Source organism: Gorilla gorilla, chromosome 18 (genome assembly GCF_029281585.2).
Source record: "Gorilla gorilla gorilla isolate KB3781 chromosome 18, NHGRI_mGorGor1-v2.1_pri, whole genome shotgun sequence".
Classification (NCBI taxonomy): Eukaryota; Metazoa; Chordata; class Mammalia; order Primates; family Hominidae; genus Gorilla; species Gorilla gorilla.
Window position 1 is genome coordinate 26,981,858 of NC_073242.2, and position 18,382 is coordinate 27,000,239.

Consider the following 18,382-nt stretch of genomic DNA (forward strand, 5'->3'; position numbering starts at 1 on the left):
CAAGAATGTAGGAAGGGAAAGGAATTATACAGCTTAAACTAATGAAGCAGAAAGGACAAACTCAATTTTGAACCCACTGAATTTGCCACAAATATTGTAGAAAATATTCTCAAGGACTTTACAGTTGTCTACTTTGATTGGCAGATGGTTCATACAACAGTATTTGTGTCAAGGCACATCTTACTGTTTTTTGGCGGTCTTCCTCTTTCCATTGAATTTGTAATGATGGTTGACTTTCTTTATGACCTTCATCTTATGGATTTTAGCTTGAACTTTTGTTTCCACCTGTTTCCATAAAGTACAGATGTCTTCCAGGCCAATTTTAATTCCTGGAAAGGAAGAAACTCTTTTCTTTGTGTGCATACAAATGGACCTCAGCCCTTGGTGAGAGTGAGGAGAGGAGAAGGTGAGAAACCTGAGGGCAAGAAGCTGTTCTTTCCCTTTCCAGGGCAAACTCATTTCCACACTATGGGGACTCCAACAGAGCCATACCTTCCTGTCTACTGCGGTTGGACCTCCAGGCTGTCTGCTGTACATCCGTGGATCCATCATGTCCATTTCGAGACCGGAAGATAGTCTTCAGGAAAGACCCCTAGGAAATAATAATATAAGAATGACGGCTGGGCACGGTGGCTTATGCGTATAATCCCAGTACTTTGGGAGGCCGAGGCAGGTGGATCACGGGGTCAGGAGTTCAAGACCAGCCTGGCCAAGATGGTGAAACCCCGTCTCTACTAAAAATACAAAAATTAGCCGGGCATGGCAGCGGGTGCCTGTAATCCGAGCTACTCGGGAGGCTGAGGCAGAGAACCTTTTGAAGCTGGGAGGCGGAGGTTGCAGTGAGCCGAGATCACACCACTGCACTCCAGCCTGAGCGACAGAATGAGACTCTGTCACACACACACACACACACACACACACACACACACACAAGAATGACATGAGGCTGGCACGGTGGCTCACTCCTGTAATCCCAGCACTCTGGGAGGCCGAGGCAGGCGGATCACCTGAGGTCGGGAGTTTGAGACCAGCCTCACCAACATGGAGAAACGCTGTCTCTGCTAAAAATACAAAATTAGCCAGGCATGGTGGTGCATGCCTGTAATCCCAGCTAGTCGGGAGGCTGAGGCAGGAGAATCACTTGAACCCAGCAGGAAAAGGTTGTGGTGAGCTGAGATTGTGCCATTGCACTCCAAACCTGGGCAACAAAATTGAAACTCTGTCTCAAAAAAAAAAAAAAAAATAGGCCAGGTGCGGTAGCTCACGCCTGTAATCCCAGCACTTTGGGAGGCTGAGGCGGGTGAATCACAAGGTCAAGAGATGGAGACCATCCTGGGCAACATGGTGAAACCCCGTCTCTACTAAAAATACAAAAATTAGCTGAGCATGGTGATGCACGCCTGTAGTCCCAGCTACACAGGAGGCTGAGGCAGGAGAACTGCTTGAACCCAGGAGGCAGAGGTTGCAGTGAGCCAAGATCCCACCACTGCACTCCAGCCTGGTGACAGAGTGAGACTCCGTCTCAAAAAAAAAAAAAAAAAATGACATGAACATACTTCACACAACTGAACTGTACACTTCAACACGATTAGATGGTAATTATCATCTTATAAGTATTTTACCACAGGTTAACATGTTTCACAACTTGAAAAGGAAGTAATTACCTTCAGCTCTCTGAGTTCTAGAATTTGTAACATTTCACCCCCTGCTCCTTCCTGATCTGCACTGGAGCATCCTCCTTCTGTCCCTGCTCTACTCAGAGTTCACTTTCCCTTCCCTCACATCAGCTTCCTTGAGGCTGGTTTGAACTTAACGCAAAACATTCTCACTAATGACTGAATTTCCACCAAGATTTCCATGTTTTCACAGTATGCTTTTAATCTTCTAAGATATTAAATATTTGTTCTCATCACAGCGAAAATGCAATGCAAATTCCATCTCAGATGTGGGTCAGATACCTATGAATCTCCTGAGGTAGTCATTGAAATGACTTTTTTCTTGAGATGGAGTGTCACTCTCAACCATGCTGAAGTGCAGTGGCGCTACCTTGGCTCACGGCAACCTCCACCTCCCAGATTCAAGCGATTCTTGTGCCTCAGCCTCCCAAGTAGCTGGGATTACAGGTGCCTGCTACCATGCCTGCCTAATTTTTGTCTTTTTAGTAGAGATGGGGTTTCACCATGTTGGCCCATCTGGTCTTGAACTCCTGACCTCAAGTGATCCACCTGCCTCAGCCTCCCAAAGTCCTGGGATTACAGGCATGAGCCACCACACCTGGCCTGAAATAATAACTTTCAAATTCTTTGTAGAATTTGTTTTTTCCTGATTTCTGCACATAGGATAAAAAAAAAATCATGTACTAGGATTTCGAGAGAAGCAATGGGTAATCTAAAAAGATGAAAAGAGCAACCATGTCAATCCCACAGCTACTGCTAGATTTCATAGGAAAGGTAGCTGGCCCAGTTTGGAGCTAGGAGAAATGTCAAACACATGAAGAAATGACAAGCAAAGAAATGCCATCACGCATGAATGCTTCACGGCACCCATGATGTCGCTGCTTAGGAGGTAATGGTATAGATGACTAGATGACAAGGACAAAGATGAGAGGTGCGAAGTTGTCCAAGTCCAACAGCTCAACTGAACTTTCCTAAATGGAATTGTTAAAAAGTGGTAAATTTAAAAACTTCCCCTGGCTCACGTGGTGGCTCACGCTTGTCATCCCAGCACTTTGGGAGGCTGAGGCAGGTGGATCATTTGAGGTCGAGTTTTGAGACTAGCCTGGCCAACATAGTAAAACCCCGACTCTACTAAAAATACAAAAATTTGCTGGGCATGGTGGTGGGCACCTGTAATCCCAGCTACTTGAGAGGCTGAGGCAGGGGAATCGCTTGAAGCCAGGAGGTGGAGGTTGCAGTGAGCCGAGATCACACCATTATACTCCAGCCTGGGCAACAGAGGGAGACTCGTCTCGGGGGTGAGAAAAGAAAAAAAAAAAAAAAAAGCTTTCTCCAATTTATACCGAAAATTCTCTGTTCAGGACTAAGTGGCATAGAGAATGTTAAATGTGCCTAGATATCTTCATAACTCATATATTTTCTGTTTTCTACATATCTTGAAAGGCAGTGCCAAATGACGTGTAATTATCTAGGTGGTAAAACTGAAACATACTTCCTCTTCCCTTGAATATAAAAAAGCATTGTGGTATTAGTACTTTTATCTTGGATCATTGTTCAGAAGGAGGTTCAGCCCCCAGACAACCACATCTTTACTGTCATGAATGGCAAGAGAAAATGTAGAGCTCAACTTACCCAAAGGAAAAAAGGCTCAAAAGACAAATTATGGCACAACTTAGCAGCCAAATTCTTACCAAGTACAGACTTTTGACATACTGATCTCTCTCCAGTTGCAAATGGGAACATGCACTTTGAATGATGTCATTCAAAATTACCCTGCCCAGACACACTTTTCATTGATTCTCTTGGAGGGCAGTTCTAAGAGATTCTCTGGGGCTTTCTCTGCATCATGAGACGCAGTGCACTTCTGCCCTTCACCTTCCGGCAGTTTGTCACCTCGTCCCTATGACCTCAGAGGAACTTTGTCTCAGGCCAATTGTTTGTTCCTTGGGCTCTTTCATTTCCCCTAAAAATCATTTGCTGCCCCTCTAAATGGCCTACATCTCCATCTATCTCCCTCTCCCCTCAGAAGAGGGTGCTCTTTAAGCATCAACCATCCGGCCCTTCTAGCAGTCTCATTTTTCAGCTGGTTCCCATGTTTATGCCTGTTCTATGTTTTTCTTTTCCTGTTAAGCTGTCTGTTGTCAGCTCATTTCTGCAGTGAATCTTCAGAGAGGAGATTGGAAGCTTTCCTTCCACCCATACGATAGAACTATAAAGCAGAAGAGTTTAGAAAGAATTTCCTATTTAAGTGACGAAACCTCATACTCCATTTGTGATAAATAGCACAAAGGTTAAAAAAACTTAGTTTTGACCAAAAGCTCTGTTGACATTCTATTAAACAAACACCGACCTATTTAATTTTCATAATGTAAATGGCAGACATTTTCATAATTCTTATGCTAATAAATCATTCCCCTGATTTTTTGGGTAAAACCACATATTGATAATGAAGTCCAGAAAGGTGAATTGTTTTATATAATTTATTCTTATTTGTGATTACAAGCATACCTCTACAGAAAGTTAGTATACTCACACAAAGGTAACTTGTGCAGAAGAGAATGGCAAATGTGTAACGTCTCAGAAACCCAATAATGATAATTATCAAATTATCCAATTTTTGTGGAGATGGGGTTTTGCCATGTTGGCCAGGCTGGTCTCGAACTCCTCCACCAAAGTCAGTCTCACGATGACGATAGACAGCCAGAGTATTGATAACCTGGAATAATAACAGTTGAAATAATGAAAAGGTCAATGACACTGACAATATTTCACTCAGAAAGAATCATCCTTAGAAACTGTCAACCTCCTCCAAAAGGTAACCACATCCCTCAGATATCACCGTTGCATTCCACTGCTACAAAAAAGAACAGAAGTTAGAAGTCTCATGTTTTTCAGATGGCTGGTAGTGTTTTTAGGCATTGCAAATGTGGGGTGTTGTCTTTCTTGGTATAAAGCAGGGATATCCAATCTTTTGACTTCCCTGCCTATATTAAAAGAAGCAAAGTTGTCTTGAGCCACACATAACATACACTAACACTAACAATAGCTGATGATCTTAAAAAAAACTTTTTTTTTTTTTTTGGAGACAGAGTTCTGCTCCACTCAGTCGCCCAGGCTGGAGTGCAGTGGTGCAATCTCGGCTCACTGCAACCTCCAGCTCCTGGGCTCAAGCCATTCTCCTCCCTCAGCCTCCCGAGTAGCTGAGATTACAGGTCTCTGCCACCATGCCGGACTAATTTTTGTATTTTTACTAGAGATGAGGTTTCACCATGTTGGCCAGTCTGGCCTTGAACTCCTGACAGGCCATCTGCCTGCCTCGGCCTCCCAAAGTGCTGGGATTACAGGTGTGAGCCACCGTGCCCAGCCATTTTTTTTGTTTTTGTTTTTGTTTGGTGTTTTGTTTTTGAGATCGGGTCTCACTCTGTCACCCAGGCTGCAGTGCAGTGGCGTGCTCTCGGCTCACTGCAACCTCTGCCTCTCAGGTTCAAGTGATTCTCCTGCCTCAGCCTCCTGAGTAGCTGGGAGTACAGGTGCCTGACAATGCACTCAGCAAATTTTTGTATTTTTTGTGGAGATGGGGTTTTGCCATGTTGGCCAGGGTGGTCTCAAACTCCTGACCTCAGGTAATCTGCCCGCCTCAGCCTCCCAAAGTGCTGGGATTACAGGCATGAGCCACTGTACCTGGCCAAAATCTCCTAACGTTTTAAGAAAGTACAAATTTGTGTTGAACTGCATTCAAAACTGTCCTGGGCCACATGCAGCCCGTCACTCATGGGTAAGACCAGCTAAGTATAAAGTAATTATCTTTTCTTTTTGTTTGGAGACAAAGTCTTGCTCTGTCACCCAGGCTAGATTGTAGTGACATGATCTCAGCTCACTGCAACCTCCGCCTCCCGGGTTCAAGCGATTCTCCTGCCTCAGCTACTGAGTAACTGGGATTACAGGCGCCTGCCACCGCACTCGGCTAATTTTTGTATTCTTAGTAGAAACAGGGTTTCACCATCTTGGCCAGGCTGGTCTCCAACTCCTGACCTCATGATCCACCTGCCTCGGCCTCCCAAAGTGCTGGGAATACAGGTGTGAGCCACTGCACCTGGCCAGTAGTTATCTTTTCTTTAAAGTTATTTACTTGTTTTTTAAATTGATGTACACCATTGGATGCATTTATTATATATCACATGGTAAAAGAATCCCTCTAAATAATACTTCTCTCTTGGATTATATGAATCTTTGTCATTTAAAGCTCAGCATAAGTAAAAAAAAAAAAAATACAATGAAGAGATTACTTCATTCACAAATAAGTATCAAATTTTAGTGCTTAAAAATTAACAAGGTGGGCCGGGCGTGGTGGCTCACGCCTGCAATCCCAGCACTTTGGGAAGCCAAGGTGGGTGGACCACGAGATCAGGAGATTGAGACCATCCTAGCTAACATGGTGAAACCCATCTCTACTAAAATTACAAAAAATTAGCAGGGCATGGTGGCATGCGCCTATGGTTCCAGCTACTTGGGAGGCTGAGGCAGAAGAATCACTTGAACCCGGGAGGCAGAGGTTGCAGTGAGCCGAGATCGCACCACTGCACTTCAGCCTGGGTGACAGAGCGAGACTCTGTCTCAAAAAAAAAAAAAAAAAAAAATTACCAAGGTGGAGATCATGAAAATGGCATGAATAGTGTGGGATTTCTCTAAGATTGTTGATATTAATTCCATTAGACTCTTATGTGAGTGAAGACGAAGACTTGCCCTGAGTAAGTTCAGACAGCTTGTGATAACATTTCTACATCGATTCCTCAGGATTTAACTATATATTCTTGAAAACATCTCAATTTTCAATGTTTCTTTCAAGATGGTGAATTAAACAGAGATAGCCCTTCAACAGGTTGAACTCAGCATATGCTGAGTCTGAAATGGAAATGATGGAGTTAGAGAACCATACAACAATGGTAATGATTTCAGAAACATGGTGTTGAGCAGAGCAAAGCAGACACAAAAGAGTACCTATGGCATGGCATGCATCTGTATACGCGAAATTCCAGAATAAGCAAGCTAACCTATGATAAGAAAGAGACTGGCCGGGAAGAGTGAGAGTTCACTTTCTGGGGTGACATAATAGTGTAGATCTTGGCTGCGCACGGTGGTTCACGCCTGTAATCCCAACGCTTTGGGAGGCCGAGGCGGGCGGATCACCTGAGGTCGGGAGTTCAAAACCAGCCTGACCAACATGGAGAAACCCTATCTCTACTCAAAATACAAAATTAGCTGGGAGTGGTGGCACATGTCTGTAATCCCAGCCACTCGGGAGGCTGAGGCAGGAGAATCGCTCGAACCTGGGAAGCAGAGGTTGCGGTGAGCTGATATTGCCCCATTGCACTCCAGCCTGGGCAACAAGGGAGAAACTGTCTCAAAAAAATAAATAAATAAATAAAATAATGTAGATCTTGAAAGGGGGTTGGTTTATGCTGGTGTATGTACTTTCCAAAGTTAGTAAACTTACACTTAAGGTTATATATTTTGGCCAGGCGCGGTGGTTCACGCCTGTAATCCCAGCACTGGGAGGCTGAGGCAGGCAGATCACGAGGTCAAGAGATGGAGACTATCCTGGCGAACATGGTGAAACCCCGTCTCTACTAAAAATACAAAAATTAGCCAGGCGTGGTGGTCTACTAAAAATACAAAAATTAGCCAGGCATTGTAATCTGAGCTACTCAGGAGGCTGAGGCAGGACAATTGCTTGAACCCCGGAAGCGGAGGTTGCAGTGAGCCGAGATCTTGCCACTGCACTCCAGCCTGGGCGACAGAGTGAGACTCTGTCTTAAAAAAAAAAAAAAAAAAAAAGTCATCAAACCAGATGACACAAATCAAATGACATTTCACTTTGTTTTGGTCCATTTTGTTTGTTAGAGACAAGAGTGCAGCGGGGCCATCTCGGGTCACTGCAACGTCCAGCTCCTGGGCCCAAGCGATCCTCCCACCTCAGCCTCTCCAGTAACTGGGATAACAGGTACACACCACCAGGCCCAACTAATCTTTTTTGGAATTTTTTGTAGAGATGGGGTTTCGCTATGATGCCCTGGCTACTCTTCAACTCCTGGACTCGAGTGATCTGCCCACCTCGGCCCCCTAAAGTGCTGGGATTACAGGCCTGAGCTGTGTAATTTCATGCCACGTGACACAGCCCAGTAAAAAGGAAGAAACCCCGCAGTTCCAGCGTCTACTCACAGGGGTGGGCTGATGGCTGATAAATCCCAGCAGGAGCCAAAAGAGGAGCCACCACCGCACCCGCATGTCCTGGTCCTTTCAGGGTGCCCTGAGGCGGCCAGGACAGAGGTGGAGGTGGCTTAGGGCAGGGGGGAGGGAAGGGGACGGGGACCGGGCCGGATCTGAGTTGGGGAGGGGAGGGAGAGGGGAGGGGGAGGGGGAGGGGAGGGGGAGGGGAAGGGGAGGGGGAGGGGAAGGGGAGGGGAAGGGGGGAAGGGGGCTGGTGGGCACCTGGAGGAGGTGGAGGAGGAGGAGGAGAAGAAGAAAGGGGTCTGGGAAAGGATCCGGTTCAAATTAAGTTCTCAAGCGCTGGTGGAAGGTTTAGCTACAGGTCACGGAGAAGATCAGGGAAGCAACAGGACACACGGGGCAAGGGAGCGTGAGGCTTAGGAGCAATTAGAGGGAGACAAAGGTTCTGCTATCCACCAAACCTTCTTCGGTCTGGGCCCTCCCTTAGCAACCCTGGGGCTTTATACTCCCTCTCCACCAATCCCTGATGACCCCGGTGGTGCCTCACAATGGACAATGCCAAGTAGCGCCCGCATCATTCCAATGACCCCTCCCCCATCTCAGTCTCCCACACTCCTCCCAAAGACAGGTCCTCTCTGGAACCTTCACAAACCTGATTTCTGGTCCTCCCCAACCAGCTCCCTGTCCCTGCTTCTGGGCGCTCCTTCCTTCCTGAGCTCCCAGGGTTCCTCAAGGTCACTTTTGGTGACAAAACATAAAAAACAAATGATGGCAGGATGGCAGGAAGAACCTCATACCCAAGCAGGGTGCCAGGTTTTACAGCCTCCGCTCAGCCATTCATATCCTAAGCAACAAAACATCAGCAGGATGCGGAAGGTCCCGATAGTAAACCATCTCCATCACATCCATGTAGCCATCCGTCCATCAACCTGTATCTCAGGAACAAATGTAGATACATTCATTTTAAGCATGCATGGTACATTTACAAAAATTAACCTGACTTATTTTGTTCCAGCAAATCTCAATATATTTGAGAGCAATCAAATCACACAGCATGTTTCTGATCATATAACTGTGCTAGAAGTCAATGATTAAAAGCTAATTCAAAATTATTATTTGCTTGGAAATTCAAAGTGCCCTTATAAGACATAAACATAAGAAAGAATCCAAAATGAAACAAGATTGCCTTTCAACTCAATGATAAGATCATAACATGGCAATAAAATGTCTCCCTCTGGCCTGGGAATTCCTCTTTGTGGCACAAGGTTGTGTGATCTCAAATCACCCCTAACCCACCTAGACATTTTAACATCCGAAACCGAGTGATGATGTCCTTATCTATATCATCTTACTGCCTGTGTGTGTGGACTTTAAATTCTGAACCCAAATGAGGGGGAGAAAACCAAGTTGACTTTCATGATTGACCTCTCAGGGATGTCCAAGGAATCTGTGCATTTCAAGAAACAAAGTTCATCAGCTTCTCTCCTAAGGTATTTGCTCACAATACCCAGAGGGCTTGGCAGCATCATGTGTGATGGGTGGGGAGCTCCAAGCAGGTGGGCAGGACCCAGGGGCCTGGTGACCAGGACAGACCCCCACTGTCCATCACCTTTCCTGGCCCTGTCCTCTGCTAAACTTCCCACAGGCCTTCTGCCCGATCACACAGAGTGTGCCCAAACTCTCTCAGGCCTCTGGCAGCTGAAAACCACTGCTTTAAATCCCTTTACCATTTACTATGACATACGGTTATTGTAAACAGGAAATATTCTATTGATGCTACAAATGGAAAGCCAATGCCTTTACCACAAATAGAAAAACAACCCTAAGAAGCAAGCAAAACAAAAACAAAACAGGGGCTGGGTGTGGTGGCTCACGCCTGTAATCCCAGCACTTTGGGAGGCCGAGGTGGGCGGATCACAAGGTCAGGAGTTCCAGACCAGCCTGGCCAATATGGTGAAACCCTGTCTCTAATAAAATACAAAAATTAGCCGGGTGTGGTGGTGGGCGCCTGTAGTCCCACCTACTTGGGAGGCTGAGGCAGGAGAATAGTTTGAACCCGGGAGGCAGAGTCTGCAGTGAGCCGAGATTGCACCACTGCACTCCAGCCTAGGCGACAGAGCGAGACTCTGTCTCAAAAACAGCAACAACTACAAACAAACAAAAAACAGGGTTAACAAAAGTATGGAATTCAATTCTTTTTATATGCTGCAGCCATGTTCCGGCCCTAGATTTGGCTGGGCATGGTGGCTCACACCTGTAATCCCAGCACTTTGGGAGGCTGAGGCAGGCGGATCACGAGGTTAGGAGTTCGAGACCAGCCTGACCAACATGGTGAAACCCCGTCTCTACTAAAAATACAAAAATTAGCCAGGCATGGTGGCACACGCCTGTAATCCCAGCTACTCAGGAGGCTGAGGCAGGACAATCCCTTGGACCCGGGAGGCGGAGGTTGCAGTGAGCCGAGATCGTACCATTGCACTCCAGCCTGGGTGACAGAATGCAATGAGATTCTGTCTCAAAAAGAAAAAAAGAAGAAGCCCTAGATTTCGGTTGTTTTGGTTGTAAAAGGAGAGACCAAGTAAGTGGGGGTTGAAGTCAGATTAGACCAAAAGTGAATGGCAGAGAGTAGTATAATGTCCATGAAGGGCTGCTAGAGTCACCGTGATCATAGCCCAAGCAGAGACAGGGAAAGGAAGATGTGAGCAGAGTTTGGGGTCTCGAACAATGGAGGTTATTCGTGCAGCCCAGGAAAGGCTCCCCAAAGCCAGGATCAACCTCCCTTGCAGGCGGTCCCTCATGGAGGCATGGCCAGGCACCTTAGATTTGAGACCAGCTATGTTGCTGCTGACCAGCTGTGTGACCCTGGGCTGGTTTCCTTCCATACAATGGGAGTGCCAATGGCTGCATGCATGCAAAGACCGTCTGAGGATAGGAGGAAGCAATCTGTTGAGCACCCGTGTACCTGAGTGTCATCACCTCCCAAGGGCATCCTTCGTTCCAGAGCTGGCACCTTGGAAGGCCCTTGGTCACTGAAGGCAGTGATGATGGTAACAGCAGTAAATCATCATTTACGGCTGATGAGGGAAGGCCAGGGGTAGGACTCCTAGGTCCTGGATAAGAATGAGGGTCTGGGCACTCCTGGGGACAGCTGAGTGGTAGGACTCCTGGGTCCCCAGGGGGCAGGTCCATCTTCAGTGGCATTGGGCCTAAGCTGGGATGCTGAGTTATCCACTGGAGCATCAGCAGTACAGGCAGGCACAGAGGCAGTGGATCCATCGGAGGTGGCAGGTGTAGGATCATCTGGTGAGCAAGTAGAGTCACCAAGCCTGGCTGACCACTACCCCCACTACCCCCACTATCCCCACAGACGATGCCCTGTCCCTTGCCTCATGCTCCGGCAGGGTACAGGCTCGCACCTGGGGCCTCATGGAGCATCTCTCTAACACCTCTGTGTCCTGGTCATTGAATGGGCACTTGAGTCACCCAGGGCCATTGGAACAAAGAGGAAGAATCAGGCCCCACGATGTTTTGGGAGAGTGTTTAGCACAGGAAAATGCACAGAATACATGCACGACACGGGGGCACTGTCAGTGTGGGAGCAATAGTTTACAACCTCCAGCCCTAATCTGAGCACTCTCACCTGTGCAATCTGAAAGGAACAGGAGACTTGCAGGAAAAATAGTGCCTGGATTTAACTTAAAGGAACTAAAATGTTGGAATTTTTACTCTTGATATCCTTCCAAATCAACTCTCTCAATGTTCCCATCCTCAAAACTATCATATGGGGTAACTGAGGCAGTCAGAGATTTACTGACTCAATGTCACTCAGTTGATTCTGAGTTCACTGCTGATTACATCTGACCAAACTGCTTTTTCTGAAGTCTACTCTGTTTAATCATGCTGGTGATGATTTTGTGCAGCTCTGGGACAAACTCCACCTGGCTGAGGATAAAGCAAATCTGCGGTGACTTAGTCCTCCTGTCATTTCCCATCAGTTCCCCACTCTCCTCCTCTGCCCCTCCACAGTCTCCCATGCAGGCTGACACCATATGACGGCCTTAATGGAGTCCACCGAGTATTTCAGGTTCTCTCCTGGGCCACTTGAAAGTGGATGTACCCATGGGATTTGCTTTGACCCAAGAGATGTGAGTGGAAGTGAAGCGTGTCACCTCGAGGCAAAAGAGTTGGGAGCCATTGAGACTGGCCACCCTCTCCTTCATCTCTTAGAGCAGCTGACAGCTCCCATATGGAGGCTGCTCCTTTATTCTCGTGGCAGGATGAGGGCATGTGGGGCACAGGGCACAGGAGAGCCATGGAGGATGTGCAGCATGGGCAGGAAAAGAGCCTTCAGTGGTGTACATTTCCATAGTTTGGGGCTGTTTGTTACCTACAGTGATACCTAGCCCATCCTAGCAGGCATGCACCATCTACCCCACACTCTGTGATGCAGACTAGCCTGCCGTCAGAACATGAACTGGTGGTCAGACACACGTAGGTTTCAGTTCCAGCTCTGCCTCTTATTGACTGTAACCTCAGGCTTAACTTTCAGTCTCTGAGCCTCAGTTTCAACTCTGTAAAATGAGGTGGCTATACCATCTCAGGTTGCAGAGAGAATTAAATGAAATATAAGTGCATGTAGAGCACTGAACCCAGGGCCTGGCACACACAGTGAGTACTCAATGTTAGCCATGTAGCTTCATGATGCATACTGATTGTCAATATTCAGACAATCCAGTAAAGTATTACCAAAAATAAAAGTAAACTTACTTGCATATGTATTCTTTCAATCTTTATTTTTAAACACGGTAAAACTATGCATATTCTTTCATAGCCAGTGTTTTTCTCTGAAGTTCATAGTATATTGTTAAAATAATTTTATCTTGGACCGGGTGCAGCGGCTCACACCTATAGTCCCAGCACTTTGGGAGGCCACGGTGGGCAGATTACGAGGTCAGGAGTTGCCACGAGCCTGGCCAATATGGTGAAACCCCATCTCTACTAAGAATACAAAAATTAGCTGGGCATGATGGTGCACACCTGTAGTCCCAGCTACTCAGAGGCTGAGGCAGAGGAATTGCTTGAACCCGGGAGACGGAGGTTGCAGTGAGCCAAGATTGTGCCACTGCACTCCAGCCTGGGCGACAGAGTGAAACTCTGTCTCTCTCTCTCTCTCTATATATATATATGTATATGTGTGTGTGTGTGTGTGTGTGTGTGTGTGTATCTATATAAATCTCAAAAATAAAAGATCATTTTTGAGATTATCATTTTAAAAGACAAGATAATGTTCAACTTAATGACTAATTTAATTATTAATATTGGACTTTTTGTAGACTGCACAGAGCATTCAAAACAAATGAAGGAGAATAAAAAATATGTATTACATGTTGTAAAATAAATGTGATGTGGTTAATTCTTTTATTCAAAATTATAGAACATATATATGTACTGTAGAATGTATTTCTTATTATGAGTCATGTTAAAAAGTAGTTTAGAAGCTGTTGATTTGAATTTCCTTTTCAAATTTTGCAGGATAATTTTTTTTTTTTTTGACAGAGTCTCGCTCTGTCGCACAGTCTGGAGTGCAATGGCGTGATCTCGGCCCACTAAAACCTCCACCTCCTGAATCTCAGCAATTCTCCTGTCTCAGCCTCCTGAGTAGCTGGGACTACAGGCTCACACCACCATGCCCGGCTAATTTTTGTATTTTTAGTAGGGACGAGGTTTTGCCATATTGGTCAGGCTGGTCTCGAAGTCCTGGCCTCTGGTGATCCACCAGCCTCAGCCTCCCAAAATGCTGGGATTACAGGCATGAGTCACCACCCCCAGCCTAAACTTGGCAAGATAATAAATAACCTTTTTAAGTGTCGTTGGGCACTTGTCTGGTTGTTTTTCTTTAGGTTACCATGCCAGCAATGATTCCTTTTGAGTTTCTGACAGAAGATAGTGGTTTTCATCCAAATAAGTCAACTACTCTACCCCATCCCTAAGCCACTTGTATGGAAAGAAAAAGAGGAAGAAGCCAGTACTGTGACTGCGTAAGCTTCCCCCAGCATCACCCGCTATGAGATGTGTGGCAGCTGAGACCCGGGAACTGCTCAAGGGCACCAGGCCCCATCTGTCTGCACTCACTCACCTTCCTCAGGTACTCGCATGGGCATGTCACTGACTTTACGTGCTGCTGCAGCTCCTTGGTGAGCTGGCCCTGGTCATGGGACAGGAACTGTGGGGTCAGGACAATAGAGAGCTTCACCATTTGCAGAATGAGAACAGGGGCTCATGATGAGTGCCAACCTATTAGACAATTTAAAAAAAAAGTGTTGAATGAGTGGAAAAACAAGGTGATGTTTGAGTCTATAGTGGTCAAGGGCTTCAGAAAAGGACAGAACCAAGTTCAAATTCCTGTACTTTGAATTTCTACTTCATGCCATGCAAAATTACTTTACCCCTTTTAACCTCAGTTTTCTTCTGTGTGAAACAGGAACAATAGTTTCATTCGTCATTCAGTTTCTCTCAAGGTTTCACGAGATCATACCTATAAAACATCCAAGTCATTTAAATGTATCATCATTTCTGTCATAATTAGTGGGATCCATTTCACTATTATTGGATATACAGTTCTGTGCCTGAAACCTACAAAAAAAGAAAATGTTAAGTCTAAAAAGCATTAGTGATTTCTCATTTTTATATTACTAATTATAACCCTATTTAATCACACAAGGCCTTGTCCGTGGCAGGTGCTCAATAAACACTTGTCGAATCAATGCATGTGGGCTCCGGAGCCACACTGTTTAGATTCTATTCTGCCTCCACCACTTATCAGCTGTGTGATCTGGGTAAGATAATTCACCTCTTTATGTCTGCACTTCCTTCTCCATAAACTATATATAACAAGAATCCTTAGCTCATTCGGTTGTTGTGAGGGGTGAATGATTTGGCACACAGGAGGGGCTTGTTAAACATTAGCTGTGATGATCTCCTTCCAAATCTTCATTTTCAGAGCCACAGATGAGGCCATAGTGCAGCCAGGTGACCTTACAGTATAAGTACACATGATCGCCAGCTATGCTCTATCTCCACCATAGGTCCAAGACTGGGTAGTCCCGCCCTGGAGGCTTCTGCTGCATCTGCCTTCTCAGTGCTCACCTAAGGACTTTTGTATTTTCCTCCTCACATCCCCACAGATGGGGTTCAGGCTGCCGAACACAGCTGGGTGATGCCAGGGCAGTGGCCACCTGTGCCAGCCCTTTGAGGTAGCTGGAGGATCATTGTTCCTTCCTTCTCGGGCTCTGGGCAGACGCCAGGGCTGGGGTGACCCATGCCCTCAAGTTTCTTGCTTTGGAAGGCCACATTTTCCCTTGGCAAAGAGGGTAAAGGTCACATGATGCCGGAGAGCTGTGACTTCTCTGTGCCCTGGGCCCAAACTATGAAGACCTGACACACTATGCTAAAAGTCCAAGGCTGGGTGCTCCCCAGCGCTTCTTGCCTCACCACTTCTGCTGAGGGAGGAATGAATACTATGTCCTCCCAGAGCTTTGGGAGCTTGTAGCAAGCAGCTTCCCCAGCGCAAAATCTCTTGGAAACCTCTAACTGTGTCTGAAACATTAGTGCAAATGTTGCATCCTATTTCCCATATGTCCGCATGTTTTAGGAAAAAACCCTCAATTTCCTAAATATGCAAGAAAAATTGGTATTGTAGGACAATGTGACTTTTTAAAAAATGTTATTTAAAAATCTTCCCCACCTCCTTTTCTGCCCTCCAAGACTGCCAAATACTTGTTGAACAAATATTATTAAATGCCTACTATGTGCCAGCCATGATTCATGGTCTTGGGGACACAGCAGAGAACGAACTGACAGGATTCCTCTCTTATGTAACTCACATTCTTATATGATAATGATAAGGGTTAACATTAATTAAGCTGTCACTACGTGTTAGTCACGGTGCAGTCATTCCCACACATTATTACACTTAAACCTGCTAGCAAGCCTGCAAGGTAGTTAGTTGTTTTTCCTTTAAAAACTGAGTCTCAGAATGATGAAGCACTTTGTCCAATGTCACACAGCTAGTAAGTGTGGAGACCTTGCATCCAATCAATGCCTGTCTCATTCTAAACACCACGTTATGTGTTCTCCAGCCCATGGAGAATAATTTTAACACAGTCAATGAAATTTCTACACAACAATGTTCTTGTTTCAAGTCCAAGAATGCCTCCTACACCTCCCATAATACTGGCTTTCTGGTGAGTAAAGATGCCATTCTCATGTGTAATCAGGTGGCAAATGGAGATATGACCAAAGTAACCATTTGCCTACACTCATAACCCTGTACACACTCTTCCCGTGTCGATTCAATTCAAGTACCCCTTTTGATCACTTAGCAAATCTGACCTTCAAAAGGGTTAAGGTTTTTATATCCATGTAAGTTTCTGTATTGCTTTGGAAGTCTCTGGTTAAATGAATACCCTTTTTAATAGTGACCTGTGATTCTGTTTTGATCAAGTGTTTTCAAACTTGACATCTTTGATGGGTTTCTCCAGTGTCAAAATCCTAAATCAGGTCTTTTGGGCTTAAAATTAACTTTGGGATTTTTCAGCTGCGTCCCTTGGGGAGTCTAAAGAATGTATGTCTCATCTTGTAGAGGTATTAAGTGATTTGATTTATTTGGTAGATTAAATGGGCAGGCATTGTCAAATGTGGCGATACTGCATGGGAGGGCACTGTCAAGTGAGGTGACATTAGATCTCATCTCAGTTATATTTATGGGTATGTTGTTGATATACATGTTCCAAAAATTACATACATTTATAAAATTTAATATGTTATGATTTGTAATTTTGATAGTTATACTAAATATTTGTTAAAGTTATATTTGTATAAACATGTTATGAATGGCTGGGCACCGTCACTCATGCCTGTAATCCCAGCACTTTCGGAGACAAAGGCAGGTGGATCACCTGAGGTTGGGAGTTCGAGACCAGCCTGACTAATAGGGTGAAACCCTGTCTCTACTAAAAATACAAAAATTCGCCATGCCTGGTGGCACATGCCTGTAGTCTCAGCTACTCGGGAGGCTGAGACAGGAAAATTGCTTGAACACAGGAGGCGGAGGATGCAGTGAGTCGAGATCATGCCACTGCACTCCCACCTGGGCAACAGAGGTAGAATCTATCTAAAAAAAAAGTTATTAATTATTTCTGAAGATTATATGAAATTTATAAAAGTCTGGTGGTCCTGATGTGATGCTGTCAGTCATGATTCTGATTATTGTCTTAAAATGCTGCACATAAGTAATTAAATTTCCTTGTGAACTGGGAAGTTTCATCAGACTTTTATCATAACTATTGTTTCCATCATCCACAGTTACTGTTTTGAATTCTTCTCTAAAAATATTTGTAATTGGCAATAGTCCAAATTTTCTTTTGTTTTCTTTCCTGTTTTTGAGACACAGTCTGGCTCTGTCGCCTAAGCTGGAGTGCAGTGGTGGGATCTTGGCTCACTGCAAGCTCTGCCTCCTGGGTTCATGCCATTCTCCTGCCTCAGCCTCCCAAGTAGCTGGGACTACAGGCACCTGCCACCACCCCAGCTAATTTTTTGTATTTTTAGTAGAGACGGGGTTTCACTGTGTTAGCCAGGATGGTCTCAATCTCCTGACCTCGTGATCTGCCCACCTCGGCCTCCCAAAGTGCTGGGATTACAGATGTGAGCCACCGCGCCTGGCTTAATTTTTGCATTTTTAGTAGAGAGGAGGTTTCACCATGTTGGCCAGGATGGTCTGGATCTACTGACCTTGTAATCCGCCTGCCTCGGCCTCCCAAAGTGCTGGGATTACAGGCATGAGCCACTGCAACTGAATTTTTTTTTTTTTTTGAGACAGAGACTCACTCTGTCACCCAGGCTGGAGTGCAGTGGCATGATTTTGGCTCACTGCAACCTCCACCTCCTGAGTTCAAACAATTATCCTGCCTCATCCTTCGGAGTACCTGGGATTACAGGTGAGTGCCACCGTGCCCGGCTCATTTTTGTATTTTTACTAGAGACAGTGTTTCATCATGTTGGCCAGGCTGGTCTCAAATCCTGGCCTCAACTGATCCACTCTCATTGGCCTTCCAAGGTGCTGGGATTATAGGCATGAGCCACCACACCTGGCTCAGTAAGTACGTTTTTTATTATCAAAAAAGAATAGTGTATGATTGGCATATTCCGTGTAGAATGTATTTTATCGATGGCTTCTATTTTTATAATTTCTGAGTTAAGTACTTTTTAATGAATGCTTTTTAGTTTGGGGCAGATTCAGTTGACTAAAGCACCTCATTTCCCAGATACGTGAAATAAAATATTTGGCTTCTTTTCCAATTTCACACTGATGTTATTTTGTGAAAATCAGTGCTTTAAGATAAATCTTTATACTTTAAGGTAAACATGAGAAACTTGATCTAATATTTAATATTTATTCAGTTCTACACTTTATTAACTTC

The 18,382-nt window shown here is 45.2% G+C and overlaps 1 protein-coding gene and 1 long non-coding RNA gene across 9 annotated transcripts in view; one reads left to right on the plus strand and one right to left on the minus strand.

Moving 5' to 3' along the window:
• The window catches only part of LOC129527613 (serine/arginine repetitive matrix protein 2-like), a 28,949-nt gene extending 13,753 nt beyond the window's left edge, over positions 1 to 15,196 (minus strand). Inside the window, exons 1-6 of one of the 8 annotated variants that reach the window (XM_063700061.1) lie at positions 14,041 to 14,182; positions 10,867 to 11,204; positions 8,702 to 8,833; positions 4,210 to 4,392; positions 493 to 592; positions 185 to 329 (exon numbers count right to left, since the gene is read on the minus strand). In XM_063700061.1, the coding sequence (XP_063556131.1) occupies positions 185 to 329; positions 493 to 592; positions 4,210 to 4,392; positions 8,702 to 8,764 (491 nt within the window). In that variant the 5' untranslated portion in view covers positions 8,765 to 8,833; positions 10,867 to 11,204; positions 14,041 to 14,182. The other 7 variants (XM_063700057.1, XM_063700058.1, XM_063700056.1 and 4 more) reach the window with 7 other exon arrangements.
• LOC134757497 (uncharacterized) lies at positions 7,497 to 13,773 on the plus strand. Its single transcript, XR_010131529.1, has 2 exons — positions 7,497 to 7,677; positions 13,461 to 13,773. It is a non-coding gene; the product is annotated as an uncharacterized lncRNA (long non-coding RNA).
• Positions 15,197 to 18,382: the final 3,186 nt, after the last annotated feature.